Source organism: Apodemus sylvaticus, chromosome 5, assembly GCF_947179515.1.
Source record: "Apodemus sylvaticus chromosome 5, mApoSyl1.1, whole genome shotgun sequence".
Classification (NCBI taxonomy): domain Eukaryota; kingdom Metazoa; phylum Chordata; class Mammalia; order Rodentia; family Muridae; genus Apodemus; species Apodemus sylvaticus.
The window spans coordinates 17,952,286-17,973,655 of NC_067476.1; the positions used below are offsets into that span (position 1 = coordinate 17,952,286).

The 21,370-nt window shown below is 51.1% G+C and overlaps 2 protein-coding genes across 6 annotated transcripts in view; one reads left to right on the plus strand and one right to left on the minus strand.

Annotated features, from left to right (window-relative positions):
• Nek6 (NIMA related kinase 6) overlaps positions 1-12,702 on the plus strand; it is an 86,076-nt gene extending 73,374 nt beyond the window's left edge. For all 5 annotated transcript variants that reach the window (XM_052182412.1, XM_052182414.1, XM_052182416.1 and 2 more), the window contains exons 8-10: positions 3,861-3,955; positions 8,965-9,078; positions 11,412-12,702. In XM_052182412.1, the coding sequence (XP_052038372.1) occupies positions 3,861-3,955; positions 8,965-9,078; positions 11,412-11,522 (320 nt within the window). In that variant the 3' untranslated portion in view covers positions 11,523-12,702. The remainder of the gene's footprint in view (positions 1-3,860; positions 3,956-8,964; positions 9,079-11,411) is intronic.
• A 1,463-nt stretch (positions 12,703-14,165) lies between these two features.
• The window catches only part of Psmb7 (proteasome 20S subunit beta 7), a 57,673-nt gene continuing 50,468 nt past the window's right edge, over positions 14,166-21,370 (minus strand). The window contains exons 7-8 of the mRNA XM_052182417.1: positions 16,694-16,845; positions 14,166-14,408 (exon numbers count right to left, since the gene is read on the minus strand). Coding sequence (XP_052038377.1) covers positions 14,297-14,408; positions 16,694-16,845 — 264 coding nt within the window. The 3' untranslated portion in view covers positions 14,166-14,296. The remainder of the gene's footprint in view (positions 14,409-16,693; positions 16,846-21,370) is intronic.

Below are 21,370 nucleotides of genomic sequence, written 5' to 3' on the forward strand. Positions count from 1 at the left end.
TCTGTATACAGCTAAGTGCACACAAGTCTGGTTGGGCAAGAAAAGGAGCTAATTGCTATCACACCACGGCACAGGAAGGATGTAGGGACTGTCACACCCTGTGTGTGACTGTGAATTATTCATCGTCTGCATCAATGTGTACCTACTATGTGGGGTGCTGGGGCAGTAGCCACATTGTCCTGGCAACCTCCTCATCTACCGAAGCTGCTGACCCGGAGCCCGGCTTATGCAAATCTCCTGTCTGCCTTCCCTCCCTGGCCCCTCCCTCTGCTTGTATTTGCTAACAGGAGGCTGGCATGAAAGGGCATTAGTCAGTGCCATGGTCGGGCTGACAGGTGCGGTACCCAGTGGTGGCGGAGTGGCTGCCTCGGTGTCAGGAATAGGAGCCGTAATTAGAGCTCGGAACAGGATGAGCGTCAGACGAATTACCAGGCAGCAGATCATATTTGTCAGGAAGGATTGCATACATAAAAATTAAGTGACAGTACACGCCGGCGTAATGAAAGAAAAATGAAAGATTTGCCTATACACAGCTCACAAGCTACAAGCAAGCGTCTCGCTCCAAGCAACGGCAGCAGCTTCGAGACAAATGGTGGGTCTGGAGAGCAGGAACGCAGGCCTTGCACTCCGCGGTGCTGACAGTGGTGACAAGGCGCCTCAGGCTGAGACTGGACGGGGCAGGAAGGGAGGTTGCTCATACCCATGGCCCTTTGTGGGGATGCCTGGTCTCTCAGGGATTGGGGAAACAGAGCCCACTGAGGATAAGTCCCGCAAGAGACAAGCAGTCAAGGGGACAAGGCCTGGCTTGGCCCCGTGCCATGCGGGGATGCGTGATCCTGCCAGCAGGCTTCCCTGCCCTCAAGGGGCCACAGATTGGCAGAGGTGAGCTGGCTAGAGGATGGGTGGACCGCTTTCCCCACAGCCAGAGTGCGCATGCAGATGTCGGCTGTGGGAGTCTAAGTTCTCACTGGAGGTGCCCAGTGTCACCCGGGATCTGCAGTCACCCTGTACTTAAGTATCCACTCGTTCACTGTAGGGACAAATCAGAATAAGGTAGGGCTTTAAAAATATTTAAGAAAACATTTTGCTTTTCTAAGATGGTGTCACGCCCAGGACTTTCACTTTGTCTAGCTGAGAAGGAGGCTGAGGCTAAGAAAAGGGAGACCACGTGAGCATGGGGGGCAAGAGATCACCCGTATCCAGGTGGCCTTCAAAAGAGCCACCAGCCCACAGTGTGGCAGTAGGCTCGGGCCGTGGATGCCAGAAGACAGGTGGGGAGACGGATCCCACCAAGCTGTCTGGGGCAGGGACACCTGGTGGGGAGAAGCAGAACTCTCCTTGCCATATGCCAGTGCAACCGTGTGCATGGCCCTGCTGTATGTGACCACAGCGTGCTGTGAGGTGGATTTGTGGTCCACATAGACAGACATCCCAGGGGTGAGCCCTCATTAGTGAGGACCTAGCTCGGTTCTGATCCCCATTTCCATTGTCCAGATGGGAAAAGCAGCTACTAAGCATGAGGTCGCACTGATGAGGAACCCAGATAGAACCTTCTCAGCCTCTGGCTAGAGAGTGGCGAGAGCGGGTCACCGTCTGCCTGCCTTCCCTCCCGCCTGGAGCCCAGGCGTCGCCCCCACCTGGTGGGCGATGCTACAGTGGTTTCTCAAGGTTTGTTATAGAAGCACCACCTGGGGAAGGGCAGCTTGCAGGCCTGGCCTCTTACATGAAATCTGCCTTTTTCATGTCTGATGTTTCAGACCGGTGAGCTGGGTCACTTGTGTGTTTTAACAGGAGTCATGCATGTTGTGGGAGGACTCTTTGGTCGAGGCCCATGTTCTATGGTGTCTGCCAGTTTTGCAATTCCCATTTCTGGGAGAAAGACTCGGGTAGGTCAGGCTGGGTAGACTTCTCTTTCTTCTGCACCGCCTTGTCCCCTTGCTCTGAGGAGGGACTGAGACCAGGCAGGGCCAGCTCTGCACACCCGTGAAACTGCTTGGTGCTAGATGGACCGTGTCTGCTGGGCAGGACCACTGTCCGGGGAGAGAACCCCTCCTGCCAGTTTCTCTCCAGGTTCCCCAGACTCACCGTCTGTGGGGTCTGGAGGCCTCCTCCAGTGGCCTGCTGCAAGTCCAGGTTTCTCCGAAGTCTGTTGTTTAGTCTGTTATACACAGTGGCACGTTATGCTCCGTTGTGTTTGTCGTTGATAGAAAACCCAGGTAAAGTGGTGTAGCTGAGGACATGCTTCACACTCTGCCGCAGAAGTCGTAACCCCCCACCTCCATAGTACCCCACCTTTAAGAGGCACTTGGGTCAGGGACCAGAGGGGACAATGCCCTCCAAAATGGGCCATACTGTCCTCAGCTATAATTCATGATTCATTCTCAGGTGAAGCAGAGAGGCGGGGAAGCGTGGCTTTTCCTCAGACTGCAGCAATGCGCCCCAGCAGCTTTCCAGAGGGACAAGAGGCCAGACTCCAGGCCCAGATTCTGCTGCTTAGCTGGACCTTTATCAGAGCGCTTCCTGGTGGCTCTGCCAGGGTCCCTGCCAAGTACAGGCCTGTCCTGACTCAGGGTTAGCTTTCCCCTGCTGAACACATCCTGGGATGGGCAACTGTCACCCGAGAGTCCACCCAGGACAGGGTCAGTTTGTAGCCGCCACAGCTCCACCAACACTGTGTAGAGACAAATGGGAAGGCAGGTGTAGGAACAGACCGATGGATGTGTGCGTGGCTCTGGTGAGCATGTGACAGGTGAGCGGGTAGTCAAGGACAGATGAGTGGGTGGATGACATGTAGAAGGCATCTCGGAAGAAAGTTCCTCCCGGGGCATGGTGCATACATCTGTAATTCCTGCACCTGAGGCAGAGGCAGGAGGATTGTAAGTTCAGGACCAGCTTGGGCTGCCTAGTGAGAAGCTGTTTCACACACCAAGGGCTGGAAGTAATAGTTCAGGGGTAGAGCATGGGTGAAGTCCTGATCCCAGTACCCACAATGCAACAAAACGGGAAGCGAAAGCCACAGGTGCGTCTCTTGAGTTCAAGGCCAGATTGTTCTGCAAAGAGGGTTTTAGGTCAGCCAAGGCTACAGAGTGAGCCCATGTTTTCCAAAAAGAATGTTTTTAAATTGCACCAATGAGGTAGAAGTGCAGCAAGAGGTAAGGGCAGGCAGGCACCTCTGCCGCGGCCGGGAGCTGCTTTAGAGCTGAACTGCGAGAAGGTGGCGGTGCTTTGCTGGAGCTCCAGTGGAACAGAGCTCAGAGGAGAATAGACGGCAGCTGGAACTGGCTTGGGATGGTGGACTTGGACAGGCATGCGGTGCTGGAACCCCCTCACCTTCAGACAGCTCTGGCCCAGGCTTCCCGCAGATGACTTCACCCTAGAGTGCCACCTCCTGTCTGGACCAAGGGGCAGAAGGAGCCAGAAGAAGCGGGAAGAGCCAGAGGCAGCCAGTGGGGCCTTACAGTTGTGGTGCAGTCTCGCTGGGACACAGCGTCTGACCTCTGGCTCCTGGCCAGCCTCATGCTGTCACCCTTGTATCATAGGTACCTCCAGTTGTAGTACCTGGGTGCTGAGACCCAATGATGTTTGTCCTAGGTTCCCACTACTGACCTAGATCTCTAGTCTCTGCTGTGGTTTGGCTATAAGACCTTTATAGCTTAACACCTGGTTTGGTGTTATGTTCTCATGACTGGGTGGGGTGCACAAGTGTTTATTTGTGATATCCCACTTGACCTCATTAGGGTCACATGTTGGCTGCACATGTTGGCTGTCAGCCCTGTCTCAGCTGACCAAAGAGGGGACAGGCTATATATCTCTTCTCCCTGGGGCCCAGGTCCTAAGTCCCACCCCTTGCTGTGTTGCAGTGGGAACACCCTACTACATGTCACCTGAGAGAATCCACGAGAACGGCTACAACTTCAAGTCAGACATCTGGTCCCTAGGCTGCCTGCTGTATGAGGTAAGTCTCTGACGGGCAGCTTGGTGGCCTGTGGGGACTTCCGTGGGGGCTCAGGTAGGCCGGGCTCACCCTACAGGTGCTGCACCTACTTACCTGCAGACTAAACCCTGCGGTGTCAGGACTCTGGGGGACCAGTCCTTCACGCCTCAGCAGACATGGCGTTAGTGATGTTGTCCAGGCAGTGGTTGCTGGAGGGTGGTTGGAGTAAGCTGCACTTCTGGGCTCCGAGAAGGGGATGAGACAGGAGCATTGCTCTGCCCTGGTTTCTGTGGTAACCACATTTGTATATGGTTCATCCGTCAATAGGCCCCACCCAGGCACTAGGAGTGGGAATGGACTGAGGCTTGGCTCATGCCCATGTCACTCCCCTAAGGGGGTGCCCTGTGTCTCCAGATCCGACCCTGTGGGTCTCACTGCAGACCTTTCGCCTCGCTAGCGAAAGGGAGCATGGAGCCATTCATGGCTGTTTCCAGATCTGGTGGCCAGCCTGGAGCCAGGGACAGGACTGTTGAATCTTAGTAGGCTCAGAATGAGAGCAGAAGCAGAAGCCACGGTGGGGGGTCGGGGGTTCTGGGGGAGCACAGGCCACCAGGAAGAGGTGAAGCTTGGGCCATCTGATGTCTCCATGTTGGTGGCGGCTGCACCTCCCACCTAGTACCCACTACTGGGCATTCCCAAGAGTCTCCACTGAACACTGGCCACCTCCCCACAACAGTGGACCCCTAATACACGGGGTGACCGACTGGTGATTGATTTAGGGTTAGGACTGTCTTTTGCTTCCCTGGAGCTGATGTTGGTGGGGATGCGGGTCTGGCTTGGGCTAGTCAACCTGAAAGTCAAAACTCAAAATCTCTTTACAAGGCGTAGAGTTCCTTGTCTTTCTTTTTGAGCCAGGAGCTTGAGATTCTTTAAGGCAGGCATCGCATTTTTCTTTTCTGCAGGGGATGGTGTGGGACCAAGGCCTGGTGTGCCAGAGCAGCTTACCATTGAGCCGCGCCCCAGCTGAAGTGGGTGCATTTTCAATGCCTGGCTAGAAAGGGTGTCCTTGTAGGCTGGTCAGGTGGGCCACCTCCTGGGGCTTGGTAGGCCAGAGTAGTCAACAGTGGGTGGGGCAGGGCAAGTCTTTTTGATACTCTGGGCATCAGTTTCAGGAATAGACTTACTGAACACCTGACTAGGGCCTGAGATGAAAGGCATTCGGAGACTCCTCTGAGAGAGCATCACCCATGCGTGTCAGGTGCTGGGGTGAGGGGACAGCTGTTCAGGAGACCCCAGATACTCTTTAATGTGTACGGTCAGCAAGAGTAAGCCATTTTGACTTCATGTTTGTGAGCATGCCCACAGACCTCTCAGCCACTGGGCCTAGTCGGGGAGATATGCAGTGCCTGGCGGAAGGAGCCCAGGCTGGGCGAGTCAGCCCCCACCCCATTGGCTCCAGCTGCCCCTGTGTGGGGCGGAGTCTTGTAGAAAGAACTACATGCGGCCCTGTGATTGAGGCACCCAGCTCCAGACACTCCGGCCTCTCTGTGAACCCATCCACAGCTGAGCTGCGCAGCTGGCATTTGCTGCCAGTCTTTAGAAGCCCAACAGCTTGACACATTTCCCTTTTTGCTTTGGCCAACAGGAGGTCTCAGCACCACTCAGCTCCAGTCCGTATGGAGGGAGTCCCCTTTGACCTGTTCTCATGTATTCTGTCCCTAGTCCAGATGGCTTATCAATTTCTTTCTTCATCCTCTGTTGTGTGTTTTCAGAAACTGCTTCCTGTCCCCTTAAAGTCACAAGTGTCTCTAAACATAAACAAATACAGGCCAGTCTGCCTGAGAGGAGAGCTCTGTACATGCCCCAGGGCTGGTGGAAGATGGCAGCTGGCTCCCTCTGTTCCTGCCAGCCCTGGTCCCTGCCCTGCCTTTGTCACAGCTCCTCAGAGGAAAAACATAGCCTAGTCTTGATCTGCACCAAGCCCACAGCCATAGCCTTGATGGATTTCCAGCCAAGCTGGCTGTTCTAAGTCCTAACTTGGTGCCTAAACACATACCTGAGGAGGTGGCCTCCGGCTGGTGGCAGACAGGGCTCAGCTCAGTCAGGTGATCTAGTTGTTGGCAGGGTGTCCTGTGTGCCTTGTAGCTATGCAGAAGCAAAAGGCAGTGGGAAGCCAAATCAATCCATCAGTCCTCTAGGGATATCCGCCCACAAGGACGGGACAAAAGGCGGTATGGCCACTCATGGGCTGCCCTCAAGGGGGACAGTGGGCCTCTGTTGAAGCTGGCAGCCCTCTGCACCCCTGCCGTGCATCAGGAAAGTAAGTGCATATTTTCCCAGCAGACAAGGAGGGGACTCATCTGGGCCCAGCACTGGGTAATTGGCCAGAGGTGTACTGTAGTCATGGCTGCCACCTCCCCGAGACCACCTGTGGTGTCTTCCCACAGTATCAGTTTAAAGAGCTGGGACAAAACTCGGGCACACACACACACACACACACACACACACACTACCCTTCCCGCTTCCTGCTTAACTTAGACCACTGAGGATCCATGTGGACCCCATGGAACAAATGCTACGCCAACGTGACCCGAGGTACGAAGTGTACGAGATCAGAATCCCCTTGACTTCCTTCCTTGAACCCCAGGACTGGCTGAAGCCCCACCCCCTGCACTTTTCCTGTGGAGGAAATGGTGTGGCACTGAAGCTGGAGGCTCACTTGGTACCAGCCTCTTGCAGAGGGGACAGAGACCCAGCAAGACAGCGGGCTGGAGAAAGCTGCTTTGGAATTCTGGCTTAAACAGTAGAATGGCCCAGAAAGCTCCTTCCTCAGAGAACCGGGCCACACATCCTCTCCTGATCTCCCTTCACCCCAGCTCTGCTTGGGAGAAGCTGGGTGACAGGCGAAAGCGGTGTCTGGGGTCCTTTTCTTAAGCCAGGTCTCCTCCTCCAAACCTTGGGTTCTTGGAGACACAGACACATTCTCCTTACACATACGAAGAGAGCTGTGACTCTGGTGGGCTGGAGGTAGCAAGTATCTGCCCCCCAACAGCCAGCCCTTTGCTCCAGCGTGCCCGGGGCTGGCTGGCCACTGGTCTGAGTAGATCTTGCCATCCTGGGTAATTGTTATAATCCCCATGTCGCCAGCAGGCCCTCAAGTTACTTCACAGCCTGCTGTCCTTATCAGGGTGGCAGGCCCATGGCCAGCAGCTGGACGGTGAGTAGTTTGGACATGGCTTCTGATAGAAGCTGCAGCTTAGGATGGAGACCTTAGCTCTGGTAGCTAGGAAGACTCACTGCTAACCCTGGGCACAGAAGCTCTCTGAGATGATGAGGGGAAGGTGCTGGAGAGAAAGAAGAGATGATGGGTCACCCATCACCCCATTTTTCTGAGACACTGGAGTTAGTTGCAAAGGGTCACATTTGTGAAAATCCAAACAGATTGGCTCGCTGAAGGGCAGTCGGTCCCTCTCCCAGGTCGCACATAAGCATCAGCAGAGCCAGCCTTAGCTGACTGACATTCAACACCGTGTCTATCCACAAGCCACCTCCAGAATACTCATCTGGACCCTCCAGCTGTGACCAAGGGCCACCTAGGAGCCTTAACTGTTCCCTACTGTGGTAGCAAATGTCCTTTTGAAGTTGCCCAGTAATTGCTGGCACCAAGGCTCCTGTTTTAATTTTGGCCCATGTCTGCCAGTTTTCAGGCTCCGTGGCAAAACCAGCGCCTCAGTGTGGGCGGGGCCTCTGTATGCGTCCCACTCCCTGTCTTGTATAGGTTACTGCAGCCTTATTATGAAGTGGGGTACAGCCTGACACCTCAGTAAGGAGAGACAAACACCTAGACTTGGGAGGGGGCATGATTACCCAGTGGTCCTTCACAAGCAGGATGGAGTGGCTGTCATTTGGCAGGATACATCTGCTAGCAGGAGTCAGAGGAAACACTTCAATGCCACTGTGACTGTTAATCTCTCAGCATCTGGGCCCTCTGGGGCCATGCTGGGCTGTGTCCGTCCTCCGCAGACCGTCTCTGAGCCTTTCCCCAAGTGCCTTGAACAATGGGTACTTCAGGGAGACCTGGAAGTTACCTCCCTGGATGAAAACTTAGTAAGACTACTGTCTCAACAGTCCTGTCACTCACCAGGGCCCATCAGCCTGCCTCTCTTCAAGGTGCCCAGGGTGGTATCTGAACCTTGCCACACCCTGCAGGCAGAGCCTTCAACATAACAGGGCCAGCTGCAGGGCCCAGCTTCTCTCCACCCTGGGCTGCACCATTCAGGCAGACAGGCTCCCAAGAATGGCGTTCCCACTCATCGTTAGATAAGTTGCTCAGAGCCAGGCATGGCAGCCCTTGCCCGTAATCCAAGTACTCAAGAGGATTCCCAGGAATTCAAGCCAGCTTGAGCTAGGTTACTAGTTACAGGATAGCCTGGGATACAATGTAACAGCCTCAAAGAGATAAAGATGGGCTGGAGGAGCTCAGTTGGAAAGAGCGTGCCTTGTGTGCAGAAGGACTTGAGTTAGAATTCCCAGAATTCTGAAAAAGCCATGCAGTGCAGATGTGTCCTGGGGGAGGTGGAGGCTGATCCCTGGGGTTCATGACAAGTTCCATGTCAATGAGAGAGAGAGAGAGAGAGAGAGAGAGAGAGAGAGAGAGAGAGAGAGAGAGAGAGAGAGAGAGAGAGAGAGACCCTGTCTCAAAGGAGAATTCCTAGGGAATGATGCCAGAGGCTAGCTGTCCCCTGAACCACACACACACACAAATACAAAAAAAAAAAAAAAAAAAAAAAAAGACAGCTTTTAGAGAAACTGAGTCTGGTGAGCAGCCAGTCCTTGGGGGCAGGGGCCCTAAGCGAGCTGTGGCTGTGGCCTCAGGACTCGACAGCACTTCCTTTTTGCAGCCCTAACCTCCCTAGGGAGAAGCCAACAGGACACTCACTCACTGCAGTGGGGGACCAACCAGTGGCTCCTCTGGCTTCCTTTTAGACTTTGAGGCTGATGTCTGAGCCTTTGTATTCCTTCCCTTGCAGATGGCAGCTCTCCAGAGCCCCTTCTATGGAGATAAGATGAATCTCTTCTCCCTCTGCCAAAAGATCGAGCAGTGTGACTACCCGCCTCTTCCAGGAGAGCACTACTCTGAGAAGGTGAGCACGCTGCTGTACTTCAGGAGGGCGCTTCTCAAGCGCCTGAAGCCAGCAGCACACAGATGCCCTAGGACCCTGCCAGGCTGGTGGAACCCAGTACCAGGGAGGCCAGGTGGGCACCCTGGGCTCACTGGATGGTCTCCTGCTCTGTTAACAGGCCCGTAACTCTGCGGAGTTTGGGCTTTCATATTTTATGCAGGTGCAGGGGCCCTGGACAGTTACAGGCTGTGTGAAGCTCCTCCCCAGATCCATCATTTTTTTTAATGGGTTAAATTCTATCTCCCTCATGAATAAACCATGAAGGACAGCTGACAGGTCTCATGACACAGCAGTGGCTCAGAGTACAGGCAGACAGATGAACTCTCAGGTTCCTCATCTATAACATGGGGACAAAACTAGAATCTCCTGTCCAAGTTCAAGATAAAGGATTCATGCGTGTGACATGCTTAATAATAGAGCCAGGCCGGTGACTACTACCACCATCAAAGGTAGCAATCGGGGGTAACACAGCTCCATGCACGTGTTTGCTAAACATCTGGGATGTCTGCTCACAGTGGATGCTAAAGGTGAGTCTAAGGTCTTCCTGGGCTACACTGCAGGACCCTAGGCCACTGCCTCATAACTCACTAAGGCCCTGGCTCTCAGTCTGTGGGTCTTAACCCCTTGGGGCGGGTGTCATTTCCCAGGGACAGTATATCAGATATCCTGCGGGTCATTTATTTACAGTTCATAGCAGTATCAAAATTAGAATTACTAAGTAATGAAATAATTTTATGGTTGGGGGGTCACAACACAAGGAACTCTGGGTTATAGCATCAGGAAGGTTGAAAACCGCTGCACCAAGCCAAGTCCACCATCCAGATGAGTTGGGGCCTTACAAGGAGCGCCTTGTGGATGGGGGGGCAGAGGCTAGGCAGAACCGCGCAGGCTCCAAGCCAGCCTCAGGCCCATGCCTCTCCTGTGCAGACCGCCACCCACTCCTGAGGTGAGGAGGTCGCAGGGTCTCTTCCACGGTCAGCTCCAGGGGCCTGCTCTCACTAGCCATCCAGGGCAAGTATCTGTGGTCTGGAGACCAAGCTGGCAGGAGAGAAGAACGGGTTACATTCTCCACAGAGTTTGTTGCTCCTTTCCTTGTTTAAACTAGAATTTCTGCACTACTAGAAGACATGTGACTCAGCTCTAATCAGTTATGCTCCTGCGCCTGTCTGCCAATGGGCACCACCCACCCCACTTCAGTTGCAAGGCAGAAAGGAAAGCCCCAGCGCCCTTAGCTTTATCTCCTAGGCAGCCATCCTAGCTCACTAGACAGGCAGCAGCTCCAGACCCTGCTACTGCACGCAGGGTCTGGCCCTACTTTTAGTACCCACTTTTAGTCATTATCATGCTTGCAATATTTTGTTTTTTTGTTGTTGTTGTTGTTTCTCTTTTTGACTGCTTCTAAGTGATTGATTGCAGGGTTGACTTCATCTTGACCTGGTTTTCAAATTTTCACCAGATGGGTCAGCCATGCTTTTCTTGCAGAGCAGCTTCAGAGACCACTGTGTAGACGTCTGGGACTCCAGACACGCTACACACCACCTACCTCAGCTCATGGATTACAGTGTTTTGCACAGCAATGGGATCACGTGGGCCCGTTAAGGCAGCCCAGTGCTTCGGAAGTTCAGGACAGAGCCTTAGCCTGAGGTGGATGCTGCAGCTCCAGGGCCTCTGGAATATGCCTGGGCCCTCCTCTCTCTCTTCCGAGTCCCTAGAACTCTCTGGTCCAGGACTTCCCCTCTCTCTCCTTTGCTGGTGACCCAGCACCCCCGGCAGCAGGCACCGAGATGGAAAATGTTACAGCCAGCCCAGTGTTTCACGTTTAAAACCCGGGCTTTTTAAGGTCATTATTTTAATTACCATTAAAATAACTAGCACTCTGGCTATCAGAACGAAAGGGATCAGAGGCTTAAGGCGCCCCTCCCCCACCCTGGCGGGCAAAGCCTCAGTGTCTGGATAATTAAAAGCGTGTCTTTCATGAGCACAATGAAGAGGCCAGGGGGTGTGCAGACTGTAGCCTTGCTGCATGTTAATGCATTTATTATGATCAATAAGCCCTTTCCTTGAGTTTTCTCTGGTTTGGGCTTTTGTGTGACTGACAGCGGACATACATGGGCACAGTTGAAAACTGAAGATCATTTGAGGGTAAAATTCTCAGGGTCTCAAAGCATCACCTTTGGAACCAGACAGGCCTATGCATGCATGGGATCTGTGTGACCATATAATTTACGCTGAAAGGGGATAACAGCACCATCTGAGGTGCACTTTAAGACTAACAGAACTGTCCTTCCTTGCAGCTCCGGGAACTGGTCAGTATGTGTATCTACCCCGATCCTGACCACCGACCTGACATTGGATATGTGCACCAGGTGGCCAGACAGATGCACGTCTGGACGTCCAGCACCTGAATGCAACACACCTCATCAAAGCCAAAAGTCATTTGTCTTACTCGAGTCCTCTCCCCAAGTGGTACCTGGAAGTCCCCACAGCCAAGACCAGAGGACTCCCAGCCGGCTCCCAAAGGCGGCTGCCTCTGCCACTGAGCTGAAAGCAGCCGGTTACCGTCAAACTCCAAAATCCTTCCTTTGAACTATTGCAGACAATCTGAGCTGGGCTATTAGTGGGGGAAGGGGTTTGGCAGCCATGGAAACCCCTTGTACCTGCTGAAATGTGAACTTCTGCCTGGTTGCTTCAGACCTGTCCAGGCCCACACTGCCAGGAGCCGTGAAGGGAGCTGGGTGACTGGTGTGGGCCAGCCTTTGCAAATGGTTACCACCAGCTGCTGGCACCTTTCCATGCAGTCAGGCTGTGTGCTTTCAATTACTCTTGTAAAATGGAAATAATGGCTTAGAGTAGACATCTTGCTAATATTTTCTCTGCATTTTCTAATTTGATGAGTGACAGGAGCACGTAGCACCGGGCATCTCAACATAAGTGGCTCGGGGAGACTGGAGGGCTCTCTTCCGTCTTCTCAGCCCCGCCTCGGCCCAGCATCACCAGCTGGAAAGCTATGGCTCCCTTTAGGACCAGTGTGCAGCACTTTGTCCGTCCAGCAGGAAAACCCCGCAAGCTTTGCTCTCACGGTTCTTTACCAGTTCTGGGTCTGTATCTTCCTAGTGACTTGTGCAAGTTTGTTGGCCTTTCTGAGCCTTCATTTCCTCATCTGCAAATGGGACGTTATAATAAGTTATCTATCTTCCAGGTGGCTGACAGGACTCAAAACAAAAGATGTTACTTAGCCATGGCAGCCTAAGTTTGTTATCCTGGCACTGAGAGGTAGAGGCAGGAGATCAAGCATCCAAGGTTGCCCTGAGAAATACAGGAAGTTTGAGACAGGAATGGACTACATAAGGCCCTGACTCAAAAACAAAACCGAGATGCAAATCAGCTAGGAATGGCAGGTGATCCAAAAATACTGCCTGTTACCCCTTCAGAAAACTCAAGTCATGGACCATGCGGGTCCATGAGAGAATTAAAATATAACTGTATTATGTGCAGAAAAAGCAGAAATATGTTCATTTACTTTTGGTTACCAATAGGATTAACTGTGAAGACTTAACTTATAAATGTGAATTTAAGGAAACTTAAGTGTTGGAGGAAACAGTCTGAATTTTGTTCTTCTATTCTAGTGGGTCTCAATTTGTGTATCAAGACCCTCTTGACAAACCTGTCTCCAAAAATATTTATATTATGATTCATAACGGTAGCAAAATTATAGTTATGAGGTAGCAAAGAAAATTTTATGGCTGGGAGTCACTGCAACCCAAGGAACTGTATTAAAGGGTCGCAGCACTGAGCTTGAGAACCACTGGTCTATGCAGTACCCCAGGAGTACCCACTTGGTGACACAGGTCAGTGCTCCTGTGTCTTGTCAGGTGATGTTTACCAGAGTTCTGCACAAAGAAGCTGCTTGGCTAGCCACCATCCTCTGAGCAGGGCCTGTACTCCAGATACAGCCTCTCCTCAGATCAAGCTCTTCAGATTTTATTTAAAGAAACTGGGAAGAGTGACGGCTGAGCAGCTCAGGGGTGGCCTTGACTCTGTCACTGCTGCCTTGGACTGTAGACCACACCCAGCACACAACAGCAGCACAACTTCTTCAGGTGCCTCTAGAAACAACCTGCCAGGCACAAACAGTCCAAGTAACTCCAGAATATTCTTAAGTTCCCCAAATAATTCTGACACTCATCAGCCAAGCTGCTGTCCTCAGTAAACCCACTGTGTACCCTTTCAAGTAGTTTGTGCAAGGGAATCTGCCTTCCAGTGTCCTGCCCCAAAATACTCACTCAGGGAAGGATCAAAGTCACTTGTCTCCTGCCCAACACTAACTCCTGAAAGTTTTCCTGGCTCTTTGTAAGAATTAATTCTGTTCTTAGAGGCTCATTCTATCTGTCCTTGGTACAAGCAGCCTCTGCAAACCAAAGAACTTAATTTCAGCAACACCCCCCCCCCCCCCCCCCCCCCCCCCGTCCATACCCAGAGAAACATAGGCCCAACAAAATGGCCCTTGGGACTCTCCAGAGAAGTGATGCTATGTCTAATCACTGCAAAACAGCAAACATCAAGCACTTCCTTAATTGTCACGAGAACGGCTGGAGTGCAGCTCACTGGTCTCATACAGCCACGCAAATGCCGAGTTTTCATCTAACTTTCTAGACCTAAGCATGTATAGACCAAGAATCCAAGCTGAATATGGGGGGGGGGGGGGAGGGATGTAACCTTGGGGTCTTGTGAATGCAGGGAAGCCATCCCCTGGGCCACATCACAGCCTGAGACTCCCTTGCCACTGCTTGCCTGTACTTGAGGTACAGGCTGCCATATATTGATTCACTGTTAGGACAGATGCCCCGGGTCACCCCAAGCGACAATGAAGTGAACACAGGACCTGGTCATATACTTTAGAACCAAAAACCCAATCTGGATCTTGGCCACAAAGAACTAATCAGCTTCAGAGGGCCACACCACTAACACTCCAGAAAGATCTGGAACATAGAAAGTCAGGTCAGTAGGAGCCCAAACCCACAGTTCCCACATTACAACCACTCACTACATTTTTTGTCTTTTTTTTTTAATTGAGCAATAGCCGAAGGCATGTTTTCTGACTGGGGTAGAGTGGGGTGGGTGTAGGGGTGGTGTGTACCCCGAGTCATCCAGAGAGATATCCAACCACCGGCAGCACCATTCACGAAGTATCCATTGTCTGAACAGTCTCTTCTAGCACCTCAATTTCCAGAGGGATGACTTTCTCAGTGAGGACAGCAGTAGTGCCTTTCTCACATCTGTACCGGCCAAACCTAATGAGAAAAATAAAAGCAATTAGACTTCTGCTCAAGTGCCCAACTGAGGTCAGGATAGAGACATTCTGGCCAGACAGCCACAGGCTTGACTGGAGTCCTGACTCTAGGGACTCCACCTCTGTGGCTTCAGAGTTCACTTCCAAATGCTACAAATGGTATACAAATGGTATACCAAACTTGAAAGGTGTGTGTATGTGTGACAACATTTAAGAGATAGTAGAAAAAGCACTGGTTTTCAATTTTCCTTCCAGACCCTACCATCCTCAGTAGAGCTAGAAGCTACTTAGTCATGTGACTTGAGGCTTCCACTTCCTTAAAACTTACATCCTGTGCATCAAATGTGAGTGATGTAATACGGCCTTCTGCCCCACAACTCTAGAAGCACCAGCAATACAACATAGTCCACAGCCAAGCTCCAAGCTCCTCACTTCAGACAGCACTCAAGGCTAATGTCTCTGCAGAGCACAGCGGCTTACCACTAGGACACACCCACCTGACCCGCCTCCTTGGGACAGGTCTCTGAGCACAAGGGTCTCACCCTGATCCACATGTGCTCTCCTAACTCTCCAGTCCTGTGGTAGCAGACGACTGCTCCTCTGTCATGTCCCGCTGGAGTGCTAGTTCCATCAAGCTTGTGTCTGACCAATGGAAGCTGTGTCATGGTCACATACTCCTAGAAAATGTGTCCCTTCAAACAGGCACCTGAGCTTCAACAGGGAGCAGAAAGTGGGTACATGACAGTTCAGGTGGACTTTAGGAGGAGGTACGCTTTTTCAAAATACATTTGTCCTTGTTCCCTTAAGGTTTAAAAACATCTCCTGGACGGAACTTCGCTGGGCTACTGGCAGTTAAGTGTCGCCTTGAGACAATGGCCCAAGAGCCTTACCTTCTGGGTAAGGCTGTCGGTCTTGGCAGCATGCAGGGCAGCAGCCAGATCCATGATGGTGATAGGCATGGGATAGCTGCCAAGCCTTTGCCCTTACCTGTGATTCCTTCTAGAGAGGTTCCCCCATCCAGGCGGCATTCTCACAACCACTAATTAGACTAAAGGACGGCAGGATTCTAGAGTGTGTGGATATTGCACACCTACCTATGTTTAACTCCTCCCCTTCCTGTCACCTTGTTGGGTCCATCCCCACCCCAAAGGCTAGGAATAGAACTCAGAGCCTCCCACATTCTAGGCAAGTGGTCTACCACAAAAACCACATCCCTGTTCCACAGTGCTACCTTTAGCTTTACAAAGGTTCCATTTGTAACCACACCCACTTTTCAAGGGTGTGTATTCTTGCTCAGCCTGGGGGACTACCGTTCAGCCCACACAGAACAGAAGCACTCCCCAGTTCCCTTCCCAAAGGATCAGCGTCCTTCGGGGGAAGCTGCTTCCCAAACCCGCCTATACCTTAAAGACAGTTTTCCTTTACACTCAAGGCCTGAGGAACTGGCATCACACTAGCATAGCTCTATCATTCAAATACAGGACTGATACCCAGAGCCACCATGCCAGCCAGTGGCCGTCCCTGTCACCCACCCCAGAGCAGTCTGACACTAAGCTTCCGCAATGCTGAGAACAGCTGACAACAGAGAATTGTTAATACTGAAGGCCCATCCTTTTCTTGTGTCTCTAGAGCTAGGAACCCTCAGTGGGTATAGAAGCAAGTCTTCCAGAGGTCCCATGCTACTAACCAGAGCGCTCAAGTAGCTATAACTGTCAATTAGTGAGCTACAGTTACATGCAAACACCAGTTACCAGGTCTTTGGACCTAGAACATCCCTCACAGCTCAGACCCTGACTTGCACCCCTGAGATGAGGCACCCAGGGAGGTAAGCCAGTTTCAGAGGCACGACTGTAGCATAAACAACACTGGTACATACCATGGCCACGATTCAGAGACTTATAGCCACGGGATTAGGACTTTTAGGATGTTGGGCCAGTCTGAAGAAAGGCTGTGGGCTGGCTACCATGAAACCTAAACATAAGATTCCATACAGGGCTTAAGATGCTGAAGAAACCACAGGGGGCTGGGGCTGGGGACACATACTTCAATGTCTCAACTCAGTCTGAAGCTCTTCCTTGGACTCTGTCCACCTCTCCTGCCAATATGACAGATTAAGACACTTGTCCGTGCCTGACCACCACTGGGACCATACAGCAGCCCTGACTCGAAGGACTGTTGTAAGACTTGGCTTTTCTCAGTGCAGGAGAGCATTCAGAGAGCCCAATCCAGATGGCCTGGCGATGCCAAGGGTCCCGGGACAGGAAAAATGGTACCCCTTTCACTTACCTGGTCCCTTTCTTGTTGGGCACAGAGTATGGACGAAGAAAGTCCAGCTTGCTCTTGCTGATAACACACAGATCAATGTTGCTACCAGACCCCAAGTCATTAAAGATGCCAGCTGCAATAGCCTCACTCACTAGCTTCTTGGCTTCTTCCTCCTGAGAAAGCAAAAGGCAGCCATGATAAGCTACGTCTGTGGAGAATGGCGGCACACTCCACACACATAATAGTTCATAGGTCTGTTCTCTCATGGATGGTGCTGAAACCCTCCTTAGTGCTGGGCAGAGATGGATGGCACTTGCCTTTACTCCCAGCAGGTGGGAGGCAGAAACAGACAGATCTCTTTGAGTTCCAGGACAGCCAAGGCTACACAGAAAAATCCTGTCTTGAAAACTAAACCTAAACACCACCACCACCACCTCCCTAGAACTCCATGGTTTGCCAGAGCTCTTCAGGCGGTAAGCAGGGTCCTGGACTTCCAAACCCCTGATGCCCATGCCCTTTTTTCACTACAGTGTCTTCCTTCCGTTATATGCTGTCAATGTCTCATTTAAAGAAAGACTCAGTAAGCTCTCCTAAGGGCTGGGCAGTAAGATTTTAAGTTTCAGGGCACATTTATTGTCTGTCACAACTATTCAGTGTCAACACCTAGTATTTAACAGCCACAGACTATGCATAAACAGGATGATAATCTGTCCCAATAAAACTTTATTAACAAAAATGGGTATTAGGCTGGATTTGACTCCTGGACTTAGTTTGCTAAATGATCAAAATATCTTAATGTTGACTCCAGGATAGAAGAGATGTGTTTGTGGGGTGGGGGGTGGGGGTGGGGGGGGAGGGTCAGAGACAGACAGAGACAAACAGAGAAGAAAAGAGAAAAAATAAAACAAAACAAAAAATCATGGAAGCAAACTTCTTGGTAACATAATGGACAAAATCAGCACTGCAAGGCTGACACAAGATGATAACAAAACACAATCCTAATTCTGGGGAAATGCTGGCAGAGCCAGACTCGAGACCACCTTCCCTCACAGAATTTGTCTCCACCCAACCTATGAGCTTACAAGTTTACTAAAGTGACTTGCTGTTTCTCCCCCAAATTTCCCCATAATGTATTTGGTTAAAATGGCCACCAGATGCCAAGGGAGACACTAGGACTACAGACAGAGGCTAGAACCTTACCCTCTTGGGTTGTAAGCATTCACTGGGTGCATCAGGCCCATGTGATAGCTCTAGGGCTTGTCAAGGGTCAAAGGCTGAGTAGGAGAGACAACAATGGCCGCCTCAGCAAAGCTTCAAGGGGAGCTGAAGGCAGGCTGGAAACAAAGGCATCTCGACATGAGCGATGCGGGCTGCGAGGCACGAGGCAGGCCACCGAGTGGAAGCCCTTAGGAACCAAGGGCAGAGCTGAGCCAGCCTTTCCCAGCAGTGCGCTGCCGCAGCTTCCCAACAGCACAAGGGCCCAGACACTAGAACCCAACCAAACGCGCATCCCAGTAACAGCGCCCCCAACTTCAAGCCCTACATCCGGACTGCCCCAAATGCAGTCTAAGAACCTTGAAGGACAGATTCAAGGCTTCAAGTTGTGAGAAAATCTGAGCCAGGTTTGAATGCTAGTGACAGTAGTGCCCTCTACAGACCCAGGGAAGACAGAGACAGCTCTGCAAGCGTGGGAGGGATCTTTATCAAGCCAGCAGCCAGACACCTTTGTGAGAGCAGTGAAGCAAGTTATTCTCATGTGCATCTGCACAGTGCCGAGAGACTTCACCTCACAGCATCACCTCCTCAGGAACTCTGTTACTAAACAGTCCCACAAAAGCCTTACCAGAAACAAGGAAAGGAGCTATACAGGAGACGGTAGTGGAGATGGCTCCCACACGGAGAGCAAAACCCAACACAGGCTTACCAAATGCAACCTCATTCCAACTCAGTACTAACCAACCTCAGCTGTGCGTGTGCACGCACGCTGGGAGGCCACGCTGGCTCCCCTCTCGGGGCTCCCGACCTTCTCCCCTTCTCTTCTCCATGTAACTACCGCCTTTCTTTAGCTGGTGCTCTGAGCAAGGCACGTGGGACTGAAAAAAATACCCAACAGGCAGCACTTAGCACCACAGACCTTCATTCCCAAGGGTGAATGACACTGAGGGCACGGAGATATAGAGCTGTTGTCGCACATGCCTGACCAGTCTGTACTCGCTCACCTGGGCCGGAGGTGCTCCAGAGTGCAGGGGACTCGCCCTCCGCTTTGTAAACACTTGGTCATGGAGGTAAAGCCCCGCAAAAGCACATTTCAAAAAGTACAAAATTTGAAATGTATTATGTATAATTTGGTCCACTTGTAAAGTCATCATGTATACAGACGTGTAAATGCTTTTACAAATTGGAGAAACATTTAAAGCTTCTTCACCAGTTTTAGAGAAAATTCTTTAAGGAACCCTCCCCTTGACCCCCTACCTCCCACCTCCCATTATGAAATGGAAAATTTCACACTAACTGAGTACCTACCATAATATGGTAAATACCACACCGGGCACATGGATAATCAGTACCCAGTTTTACTACAATCCCCAAACACCCACTGAGGCACAGACTAATCAGAATGTATCAGAGAGGGGGCCCCAAGGTCACACAGCTAGCAAACAGTAAAGAGTAGAACAGGTTTGTGGCAGCCACAAACCATATCGGCTAAGACTAACCTTCGTGGGCTCTGGACTCTTCACTAATCGGGGACACTAAGGCTGTGTCACCATGAGCCTTAACACCTAGCGGCCCGCTGTCTGCCTGGCTTGGCAAGCAGCAGCCCTCCGGCAGGCAGGCATCTCCATCAGAGCGCAGGCGAGCCCTGTGCTTTCCCCAGCACCCACAGACTGCCCGACCTCTACTTCCCACAAGATAGAGTAATGGCCCTGACAGGAATACCAAGATGAAGATCTTAGCCAGGCAGTGGCACACCATCAGAAGACAGAGTCAGGCAAATCTCTGAGTTCCAGGCCAGTTTGGTCTACAGAGCAAGTTCCTGGATTGCCAGAGCTGCTACACTGAGAAACCCTGTCTCAAAACAAAAGATGATGGTTTTACTTCATGTTCTTCTCAGCACCAAACTCTCTCAAAGTACAAAGGAAGTTGAAAATGACTGCTGTATACCCAATTACTTACGTAGTACTTTCAAGAAGTATTTTCAGAGACCTATTTGAGGAACTGCTTTGTATCTAAAATGCTGTCTTTGAACATGGTACTTTATAAATAGACTTCTAGGTATAGATGCACCTATACTACTAGGCATGTTCATGTTTTTTTTCTCTAGAGTAAAATTTCACAAATAACTTGTTTTTAACATGTGCTATTATTTTAGAAAACTATCAAGAAAATTTTAGAGAGGTGGGGAAAAGACCACATTTTATCATCTTTGGCCCACAGAATATTCAGGAAACATGTTTCTTCCTCTAGGACTCATACTTTCTAGCACTGCGTACCTCACTTTCTAGAAGATCTGAGGTGACCTGAGTCCTGATCCACATTTGCCTGGTACAGGGCTACTCAGGGAGCTCTGACCTAGCCCTGCAGACCTGCACCCCAGATGGCCTGCCCCGGTGCTCTGCTCTCGCCTACTGTGCCGGCATCCTTCTCCAGGCAGCCAGCTGCTCGTGGATTTACACTACACTGCTTATCTCGAGGGAACGTGGAGATTTAGTGTTAGAGCAGCAGGGGACATCCCAGCTACTAGAAAAACAGCCTCCAGGATATGAGCAGCCTCAACACACACATGCAGAAGACCATCATGACCCTGGTGACAGAGAAACCTGAGGGTCTTGGGTTCAAGGTCATCTGGCAGGTGTGGAAGCAAGCAACCACATCTGAGATGTTCCCCTTCTCTGTAATATAGTAAATCCTACCTCACTGCTTTGCTGCAAGAAGAAAAAATGAAATACAGAAAGTCCCTACTACAGTGACTGGTGCATGGCAAATGCTTAATGGCAGGCGGCTTATTTAATAAAGCAAGGCAGCAGGCCCTAGATGCAGTCCACCTTTCAACAGCAATTGCAGGGGCCAAACCTCAAGTCTGGAAGGGTGGTCCAGACAAACCTGCTGACAAACCTGCACCCAATGCCATGGAGAAGTCCTGGTAATAATTAATCTAAGCAAACCACACTCCCTAAAAGTTCAGAGAATATAAAAGGAGCACTTCCTGCTTTATGGCTACAAAGACCAAACTAACTGGGAATATCCGTCCCCTGGGCCACCCTGCTTCTTAAATGAGATTACAATAAGAGTGATGTACTGTGCTCCTAGTCAGCGGTGACAAGCAGCACTTTATAGAGCTATCTGTTTGTCTCCATCACTGCACCGCACAATGTGTCCCCGGACTCCAATGTGCAGCTCCATTTACCGCCACATGACAAATGGGCAGCACTTGTAAAAGGCACAAAGAGGTCCACGTCGGCCATGTAATGGTCACCACAGCTGTACCCAAGTGCTTGAGGGGACAAAACAGACCCCCAAGTTCATTAAACTGACCAGTAATGGATCTTTCAAAAAGTGCCTTAGGAATCGTACAGAAAAGGCTAAAATAAATAACTCAGCATGGAAGGCTAATCTGAAACGGTGTTTGATAAATTATTTATACCACAGGCGATTGTCTGCATTTAATATTGGAGCTACTAGTAGCATCTTTAAAAGATG